Raw genomic sequence first — 10,203 nt, 5'->3', positions numbered from 1 at the left:
CTCTCTCTCTCTCTCTCTCTCTCTCTCTCTCTCTCTCTCTCTCTCTCTCTGTGTGTGTGTGTGTGTGTGTGTGTGTGCTGTGGTGGTGGGCATTGCCAGTGAATTTGTGGATGGGGGTAGAACATTCCTTCTCCTGTACTTATGAGATACATGTGCTCAGGCTACGGTCACCCTGGAGCTGTGGAGACTGCTCTGGCCTGTCCCACAGAGCCCTCAGATCCTCCCTTAGCCTGAAAGGGAACCTGTCTTCCAGTTCTGGGAGTGTCACTGGCTTTGGAGGTCCTAAGAGAGCCCTTCTTTCCATTAATATGCCTTTCATGCTTTCTGTGTGTATCTTCTAGTTCTTGTTCTAGCAGAGACCCAGTAGGCCCCGTTGGATGTTCCTAGAGGTCACAAGTTTCTCATTGTTCAAGAACATTCTAAAACTTAGACCTGTATTTTCAGGTTCACACAGCTAATAAACCACTGAGCTACAAATCTGCAGAAGTCCAGGGTCAACTATAACACAAGGCCTCTTTCCTCCTCTTTCTGCCTTTCCCTTCTTAGCTCTTCTTTCAGCTTATTTATAGTTGGAGACAGGACTTTCCCCATACCTGGCTTATTTCACTTAATGCAATGTCATTAGGGTTTATTCACACAGCAAATGACAGGATTTCTTTCTTCAGTAGAAGAGAGTCTCAAATATTTCTTTTATCACCCACTGATGGGCCCTTGAGTTGATCGCACTACACTGAACAGGGGAGTAAGGGCAACTGCTGAAATCCTGTCTTTTGAGCTACACTCAGAAGCAGAATTTCTGGATTGCACAGTAGCTTTAGCTTTACACTTTGAAGGTCATATGACTTGGGGCAGCACCCCCCCCCCCCCCCCCCGGTGAAGTTCATCAGACATTCTTACATGTGTCAGGTGACAGCTCGCTTTAGTTTTGACTTGAGTTTATCTGATAACTAGTGACATTGAACATTTTTGATAGATAATCTTTTAAGATATTTTCTCATTTTAAACTTGTATGTATGATTTGTAAATATTTCTGTAAATCTACATGTTGTCTTTTGACTTTGTTACATGGAGACCTGGGCTTATTCTCAGTACACGGCAGGCTGACCACCTACATAGGAATTCAGGCCGGGGAGAATCACAAACCTTGAGTTTCTACAAACAGAACTTCTAGTTAGGCCATTTTTCTTGAGGTGGCAGATGAGTAAGGGTGAGACTTAGGGCTAGCCCAGTCAGGAACTGATACAGTGAGACAGTAGAGTTAGGAGGAAATGAGGGAAGCCTGTGGGGCTAAGAAAATCCTGGAGTCTAGGTGTGATGGTTCCCTGGCCCACTAATGGGATTCTTATGTATCTCAGAGAAGTTCTGTTGTCTGTCTGGTCATATGCCTTCAGAGTCCGTGAGAAGCTCACAATTTGGTTCAGAAACACAGAGCTCAGGTCTATGTGCAGGTAGACCCTTGTACTGGTCCTTCCTCTGTTTAGCATTAGCTCATCTTTAGCTCAAAAAGGGATGATGCATTCACAGGGTTAGGTGGTGGCATCTGTTGGTACCTGCTGGGGCCTGGATTGCAACAGGCACAGAAGCCATTTTAGTCACCCTTTCTACCTAGGATGTACATTGACAGCTCAGAGAAGGGGTCATGGAGGGTTTCCCTGAGGAGGAGGTGTAAGATTGAACAGATGAGTTGGGATGAAGTGCACTGGACTTCTTACCCACTTTGTCCCTTCGGGTGTTAGTAGCTTTGGTGACTTCCACTGGGGGAGGTAAAGTAGTTTTCTGCGAGGATTGAGCATTCCATTTTCCTGGAATCAAAGAAATGATGGACAAAACGTAAAAGTGAGAAAACAGGGTTTCCTGAGGTACCCAGGGGAGTGGTAAGCAGCAAAAGGGGAGGCCGCAGGATGGAAGGGTACTTGTGTGGAGAGCTCTGTGCTCAGCCATTGCCTTTGCTCGCCCAGCTGCCTCCTTGTACTTTTAGTACAGAGTCCCCAGGGAGGAGAGGGATGGGGGAAGAGTAAAGAAAGGGAGGGACCAGGGAGGTGCTCCTTGAGCACAGGTGGGGGTCTTGCTTCAATTAGTCTTTGAGCATAGCTGTGGGAAGCCCCATAAGATCTTTCTGCATGATTCAGGGATACTCACTAGGCAATTGGAAAGTCCTTTCAGTAGCAAGTTTGGAGTGGTTTTTTATGAGGCAAGTGTGGGTGCTGTTGAGTTCTGAGGTCCACAAAGAGAGCTGGCTACTTATCATGTAATCACCATCATCCTTCTTTTGGAGGGGGAAGGTCCTCTTAGTCTTGTACTTTGCGGTTGAGTCCCAGCTGATTTCCAGTGGATGGTTTCCAATTACCAAGCAGGCCAGGCTCACCGACTGGTTTTTCTTTGAGAATTCACACTCTGAGATGAGGAGGAACACTTGAGGTTCCTTGGGAGAAGCTGTGAGACAGACAGGGGAGTCCTGAGGACATGGGCCTGGAAACAATGGTGACACCTGGGCAGTATCACTCCATGCCAGATTCATAAAAATGACTCAGTCCCAGGTAGGCTGGGAAGAAGGGCTTTGAAGCCCTCTGGCCAGTCTCGGGAGTGTCCATCTCTCTGCCGCTATCATCTCTTTTCTGAACCTTCCTCAGCTTTCTTGGGAAGAGACCTACCCCCTGCTCTTCCAAACACCAGTGGCCCTATCCCTCCTGGATATAATTCTCCCATGACCTTGACAGAAACAACTAGCCTTCTACTCCTCAGAACCTCCCAAGTAGCCTGGAGTACCTGAGCAGAGCATGCTTTGGGTCTCTCTGGGCTACTCTTCCTTCTCAGGTTCTGGTATGTCATATATTTTCAGTGTCCCACTCCCCATATTCCAGAGACATGTGGAGGATACATAGGGGCAGACAACAAGGGGAAAATTGTGCCCTCCAGCAGATTTCCTTGCTGAAATCTAAGCCTGGAATTCCAACACCCACTGTGGGGATGTCAGGGCTCATCACCAAATTCCAGATCTATTTGAGGCATTGTCACCTCAGCATCCTGCCTCTCATACCAGCATCTGTGTTAGTTTCCTTGGGCTGCTGGGGGAACGTGCCACACGTAGAAGCTTGAGCAACAGAGTTCTGTTCTTTCCCAGTTCTAGAGGCCAGGAGTCTGGGCTACAGCAAGCTGGGATCCTCTGTGCCACAGAGCGTCTATCAGAGACTTCTAGCTCTGAAGTCATGGCCTTTGGTCGACCCTTGTCTCTTGGCACCAACACCCCAGTCACTGTCTCACTTTCCTGCTTCTTTCTCCATGTATATGCCTGTGCACCTACTGCCATGTTTCAAGAACGCCATTCTGCTGGGTTTGATGATCCAGCATGAGCTCCTGTCAACTAGATCACCCACTATGATCTCAGAGCCAGAAGTCTCTGACAGACGCTCTGTGGCACAGAGGATCCCAGCTTGCTGTAGCCCAGACTCCTGGCCTCTAGAACTGGGAAAGAACAGAACTCTGTTGCTCAAGCTTCTACGTGTGGCACGTTCCCCCAGCAGCCCAAGGAAACTAACACAGATGCTGGTATGAGAGGCAGGATGCTGAGGTGACAATGCCTCAAATAGATCTGGAATTTGATGATGAGCCCTGACATTTCTACAGTGGCTTCTCAATAGCTTGCTGTTCTCTGTGCCTTGCAGCTACCCATGTGAACCCCAGCTCAGGGGCCATCACCCAGGTGCTATCCCAGACTCATTTAATGTCTCTTTAGGAGCTTTTCATCTACATAGTTTCCTCCCAGGACCTGCTGTTCTCTCTCCGGCTCTGCTCCCAGACCCTCCTCTTCCCGCAGTTAGCCTGGACTTCCTATGTCTGTGGGCTTCACCAGCTGTTCACACCATGAGCAAGGAAGTACTCTGCACTGCCCTCATCTTGTATTTGCAGGTCTTTCCTCTCTGAGCTGAGGCCCATGACCCACACCTCTCTACTTTCTACTCTTGTTCTGTGGCCAGGCCTTTATCTGTCTTTCTTGAGTGACTGCAGGGCCTTTATCCTGTTTCTTCATATCTTTCCAGCAGTTACCATAAACAGAGAGTTTGAGTTTCTGAGTTATTGACTGATCTCTAGGGCCTGGCGCATTGCAGGAGAGGTACACACATCCTGTATATCTCAGCCAACTCCCATAAGGTACACCCAACATACCACAAACTTCTGGGATAAGACCCAAAGTATCGTGATAGCTGGGAGCAGCACCAGTGCAATGTGGTGGGCTGGGCTCCAGAGCAGAGACCCAAACTGGAGGCTCGTTTCCAGATTCCGAACGCTTTGGGGGAGATCAGGCGTGGATTTTCTCTGCCCTGCTTCCTTTCTTCCATCAGGGTGGATAAGACAGAGTGCTACCGTTGCTGTCAGAGCTCACTCTCTTTCTCTCTTTCCCTCTTTCTCTCTTAAGTCCCACCAGACCATTCCATTGCCAGGTCTCGAACTCCCTTCAGACAATCCTTGCCATGTCAACACTTCAGGACAGGTTTGAAAATAAAACAATAAACTGAGTTCACAAGATAAGGTATTTATTTCCAACAACATCTGTAGTCAGTACAGCCGTATGTGGTCCAGACCCTGCTTCAGGGTGCACGGGTTGACAAAGTCCTTGACCCAGAAGTCCACTTCAGAGCTCCAAGCCGGAGGGTGATACAAGAAAGATAGGAATAAGTTTACTAGTCCTACAGGCAGTCCCGCCCCAGGCCCAGAGGTAATGCCCTAGTGGGAGGGGTTCTTGGTCTCTGATGTCCTTCCGCGCTGTGAGTCACTTCACCTGCAGGTGACAGAGACAATGTAAATTGCTGTCCATTTTTAGGGAGCAGAGGTATGGGCAATGAGAACTGGTGGCTCCCTGCCCTGTGTACTCAGCCCCACAACCACACTACCTTGAACAGCGTGACAGTGGTGCTGTAGAAGAGACTCAGGAGAAAGAGGACGATGAAGGTGGAGGCGGTGGTCCATAGGTTCTCAAAGCCTTCCTCCTCAGCATTCACCTCCCCCTCTGTGAAGGGACACACAGAGGGAGGGTCAAGCCAAGCCTTGGGGTGGTTGAACAACTCCCTGAGGTTTGGAGAGTCTTAGCCAGTTTTGACTGGTTCCCCTAACAGTTCAAGCTAGACAGAGGCACAGCATAGGTCAAAGTGAAGGAGGCACCAACTTGGGGCCTTATACTGGGAGCACTGGAGCAGCAGAGGCAAGCAAGACAGACACAGCACATGGACATGGGATGAAGGCAGAGTCAGGAACCCTAGCATAATGGCATTGGTGTGCTCTGGACTTCCTCTGAGCAGGTGGCAACGTCAGGACTGCTTAGACTGAAAATTTAGTGTAGGGTTCTGTCTCCAGGCTTTGGGAAGAAGAGCATGGGGCACCTGAGGCTGTCCTTCCTTACTTCCTGAAAGACTCAGCATCTCATGCTCCTCTTTGAGCAGAGTTCCTGTGGGTGGCTTGCCCTACTCCTACTAGCAATGCTAGGTCTTGGTACCAAGAGACAGACAGTGAGGGAGACAGTGGGACCAGGGCATTTATTGGGGTCTCTGACCCCTGTAAAGATGAGTCAGTGGGAATAGCTAAAGCCCAGGCCCCAAATTATTAAGAACACGAAGAATTTCCAGGATGCTGACCCAAGGAGACAGTGTTATTGGGTCCTTACAGGGACTCCAATGACCCATGCTGGTGGGACTCAGCTTCTTCTGGACAATTGTGTTATGTCTTCTGCATTCTGGACTGGGGACCAGGGTATTTGTGAGTGGGACAGGCACTCTCCCATTGATCTCCTGAGGTGTTCTACTAATGGAGGCACAGTCAAGGGCAACTTTCTGCCTTTGGGCGGATTTGAACACCACGTGCTCTCTCTGGGCACAGAGTCTTGTATCTGTTATAGGTGGTCAGAAGGTTGTCCCATGGTGCTGGGACAGGAAGGCATGTTCTTTGCTTGGAGCTATCTCCCCTAAGCATAGACTGAGTTCCCCGAGAAGCTTCAGCCACCCAGCCTAGTGTGGGCTCTCTGGGCCCTGAGCCCTGGAGATTATGGCCTTGGTCAGAGTCCAGGTGTTCTTGTGTGCCATGCCTGTGCAGTTGTTAGTATGGACATTTAGTTAGCTAGATGCTTCTGTACATGCCTGTGCATGCATGTCTTTGTGCCTACGTGGTTCAGTTGTTTATATTTGTCTATATTTTGTTTCGGTGTACACATGTCCGTGTGTGTTGGTATCTGTTTCTGTGTGTGGCTCTGTGTCCATGTCCATTTGTATGTTTCTGAAGGTATTTGTATGTGTCGATGCAAGTATGTGTGCATGTGCTCATGTGCATGCATGTGTTCCTGAGTGTGAGGGTGGATCTGTGTATACTTTTATGAGTGAATATATATTTGTGCATGTGTCCACACATCATGTGTGCCTATATCTTTGTGCAAATGTATGTCTCTGTGTGTGTGTCTGTACATGTGCCTGAACTCAACAGGGTAGCAAAGCTTCCAGCCATATATCTAGAAATAGCTGGAGGGATGGCATGCTTACACTCTGTCTATTGTAAGTCCTTTTGAGTTGACACAGAGGGAGGCAACTGGCAAGGTAGAGGAAGGGTCAAGGCGGAGGAAAGTCTGCAGGGTGTGAGCAGGGCAAATACAACACAACATAGCTGTTGCCTCAGCAGGCAAAAGCACTGCATAATCAAAACCACTGACTTTTGGATGGATTTTTTTTTATTTCTAATTTTTATAAAATGCAACATCTTACTCTGACATGGTTAGTTCGCAAACACAGAGCAACTAGACCCCCAGAGCCTGCCTGGTAAGGGGCTAGCATGGTCAGTAACAGGTGCTGCCTGTGTCAGACATGATCAGGGATACATTGTACAGTGTGGGTTTACCAGTGGACTTGTCCACGGTCCTCTCGGTCACCATGTGTGGCAGGGCCTCGTGGCCTACAACACAGGTGTAGGTCTCCCCGGAGTTCCATTCCTCCTCTGTCACGGTCAGGATGCTGTGGGTGAAGTAACGGTCTGGGGCCTGTGGTTCTGGCATCGGGGCACTGGTCACATACTTGTCTGGGGACAAGGGTTGACCCCTCTGAAGCCACTGCACAAAGATGTCTGCAGGAGAGAAGCCTTTCACTAGGCAGGTGACTGTGGCTGACTCTCTCAGGATCAGTTGCTCGCGGGCTGGTGGCAGCAGGTACACAGCAGGTGGGTGCTTGGCCGCCTCTGTAAGCAGAGACAGTGGTGAGGATAAGGGTGGAAGGGGACCTGCCATCCCCATAAGATGGAGGAAGAGCACTGGTACTAGAAGGGAAGGAAAGGGGAAATACCTACCACTGGGCTTTGAGATAACTTTCTTCTGTGGTGAAGGCAGGTCCCTGTGGGTCACGGTGCACACGAACTCCTTCCTGCTATCCCAGTCTTCCACACAAACATTGGCCACACCCCTGGCACTGAAGGTGCCATTGGGGTGGCTTTCAGTGAGTGTGGTCTTGGTTTCCAGTGGTTCACCATTTTGGGAAGCCCAGGAGATATTCAGGGTGTCATAGGTTGCCAGGTTCGTGACTAGGCAGGTCAGCTTGGCAGACTTGTTGATGAAGATGTCAACGAAGGAGGGGGGAATGGGGAAGGCTAGGATGTCTGTGGATGGACCTGCAGTCAAGAGAAGCTTGTGTCAGTGACTGTCTAGTTGTGAAGTCAGAGAAAAGTTTAGTTTCTGTCCCCTAAATAGTACTGATTGATTTACTGAGTCTTTGAATCTCTGCTTAAGGGAAGATACTGGTCTTGGCCCTTGAAGCCAAGGCTCAAGGAGCAAGGAGCCATGTTAGGGTGCATTAGCCATACCTATAAGAGGGTTGCCCTGATCTGGGAGGGCTAGTCACTGGGCTTAGGACATGGTACTCACTGGCAGCGCATGAGGAGGAAACATTCTTCCAGAAGGTGAGACCCCTGTGATCCACACGGCACGAGTACACATTCAGGTTCAGCCAGTCGCTTTCAGTGATGGTTAATGTGCTTCTGACCTTGAAGGTTCGGGGTCCAGATCCTTTGTCTTCAGTAGTCACTGGCTCTGTGGTGAAGCCAGACTTTACAAGCTTCCCGTCATGTAGCCAGGACACAGTGATTTGTTTGGGACTGAAGTTGGAGGCCTCGCAGATGAGTCTGGACTTGCGTGGTGCAGGGCCATAGAAGGCATCCCGGGGTGGAATGAACACACTTACATTGGGGTTTATCTCTTTGACAACTAGAGTGAAAAGACAAGGTATGAGCTCAGCTTGGCCTAAGCCCCAGCCCTCTGCTCCCCCTGGGCCATGCCTGGGTCTCTGCCTCCACCGGGACGGCTTGGTTCTTACCTGGTATGGGCACATGTAGATCTTTGTTGTTGTCACCATGGTGGGCTTTGCAGACCAGGTATTCATCTGAACCCTCAAGGACATTCTTGGGAGACAGGAAGACCTGCGAGGTGGCTATATACTTGTTTCCTGTCCTCATAGTCGGGAAAGTTCTGACACCCTGGTTGATTTTAGAGTTGTTCTGGTAGTTCCAGGAGAAGGAAATGGAGCTGGGCAGGAAGTCCCGTGCCAGGCAGCCCATGGCCACCAAATTCTCATCAGACAGGGGGCTCTCGCAGGAGATGAGGGGGAAGAGAGTCGGGGAGGATTTACTCTCTGAGGACCAGCGAAGGATAAAAAAAGAGAAATGGAGGAGTGAGAGTCTGTCTTCTTGTCCCCTGCCAGTCAGGCGATCTGTACACTCCCCTGCCTCTGTGGCTGGTGTTCTTAAGGCAGACAGGGCTAGATATGGTAGTAGGTGGGCCTGGCCTACTGGACAAAGCTATGGAGCCAACATGGCTGGAACACTGGAAGCCTTCATGGACATGGAGAGATGCCTCCTAGAGTGGGTGGATCTGGCCCTTCAGCCATCACCAGCCAGCTCCAGGGACCCTGACCCCTGTTTCTCAGGGACAATCCTAGTCCCCAGCTTCTCAGGTAGGCTTGGCCCTGCCCTGCCCTGCTTCCCTCTGAGACAGCAGCTGGGAGAAGCCTTCTCATTCCATAATAATAGGAATCCCATCAGGAGGTAGAGATGGTGGAGGAGGGGCTCAGGCTTCACCACACAAAACCGAATCCTCACACTGGGAGAGCAGGTTGCTTGGTTCACGCGGTAGTACAAATCGAGATTGCTACTTGTTCTGAAACCTCTCCAGCCAAGCAGACAAGGTGTGTCAGGTAGGAGCAAGTTGGATTATGATGGGGGAACTCATGGAATCATCTTGAAACTTCACCTTGGTATACATTCTGCCTAGAACAAAATCCTAGCCAAGCTGGTCCAGGCCTGGTGAAACTCATTCAATCCAGCTTTACTCTTTCCATCCCAGACCTGCTCATCGCAGTCTAGCTAAACTATTTCAGGCCCAGCGCACCCCCATCTCACCCCCCCCACCCCCGCTCACCCCAGCTCACTTCACGCTATCTTAACTAAACTAGCCTGAGTCTAGCTAAGTTCAGTTTAGTTTACGTTAACCCAGCTCAGCCCCTCTCAGTTCATTCTACTACAGCCTAGCCCAGCCTAGCCTAGTTAAGCTGATGCAAAGGTAAGCCTAGCTCATTCCAGCCCAGTTTAGCTCATGCCGGTTAAGGTTGGCCAGCACACCTCATCCCAGCTCAGATCAGGTTACCATACCAGTTTAGCTGTCTAAACTCATTTTAGTTCATCCCAGCCTGGCTGATCTTAGTTTAATTCAGTTTAGCCCTAGTCAGTCCAGTCTAGTCCAGTTCAACCAGCCTAGTCAAGCTCAGTCCTATTCAACTAAGCTCAATCCAGGCTAACTCAGCCAACCCAGCTCATGTAAACCCTGCTAATCCCAATTTATGCCAGCTCAGTTAGCCTAGCACACCTGAGCTCAGCACACCCCAGTTCAGCTCACCCCAGTTCACCCAAGCTCAGCTCACTCCAGCTCACCCCAGTTCACCCCAGTTCACCCTAGCTCAGCTCACCCCAGCTCACCCCAGTTCGCCCCAGCTCACCCCAGCTCAGCTCACCCCAGTTTACCCCAGCTCAGCTATCCCCAGCTCAGCTCAGCTCACCCCAGCTCACTCCAGTTCAGCTCACCCCAGTTCACCCCAGCTCAGCTCACCCCAGTTCACCCCAGCTCAGCTCAGTTCAACCCAGCTCAGCTCGGCTCACCCCCAGATCAGCTCAGCTCACCCCAGCTCACCCCAG

At 50.2% G+C, this 10,203-nt stretch overlaps 3 gene segments (V, D, J or C); all 3 read right to left on the bottom strand.

The window, feature by feature from the left end:
* LOC126495174 (Ig alpha chain C region-like) overlaps positions 1-10,203 on the bottom strand; it is a 171,112-nt gene that overhangs the window by 154,406 nt on the left and 6,503 nt on the right.
* The window catches only part of LOC126495177 (Ig gamma-2B chain C region-like), a 133,377-nt gene that overhangs the window by 117,100 nt on the left and 6,074 nt on the right, over positions 1-10,203 (bottom strand).
* The window catches only part of LOC126495175 (Ig mu chain C region-like), an 11,490-nt gene continuing 5,837 nt past the window's right edge, over positions 4,551-10,203 (bottom strand). Inside the window, 6 exon segments of the C gene segment in view lie at positions 4,551-4,777; positions 4,890-5,005; positions 6,874-7,206; positions 7,315-7,632; positions 7,886-8,224; positions 8,334-8,648. Of these exon segments, the coding sequence occupies positions 4,769-4,777; positions 4,890-5,005; positions 6,874-7,206; positions 7,315-7,632; positions 7,886-8,224; positions 8,334-8,648 (1,430 nt within the window).

This window comes from Alexandromys fortis, unplaced genomic scaffold (genome assembly GCF_014885135.2).
Source record: "Alexandromys fortis isolate MF-2015 unplaced genomic scaffold, M_Fortis_MF-2015_v1.1 scaffold_452, whole genome shotgun sequence".
NCBI lineage: Eukaryota > Metazoa > Chordata > Mammalia > Rodentia > Cricetidae > Alexandromys > Alexandromys fortis.
Note: the sequence above shows the minus strand (reverse complement) of the source record. Positions and strands in the feature narration are given on the sequence as shown.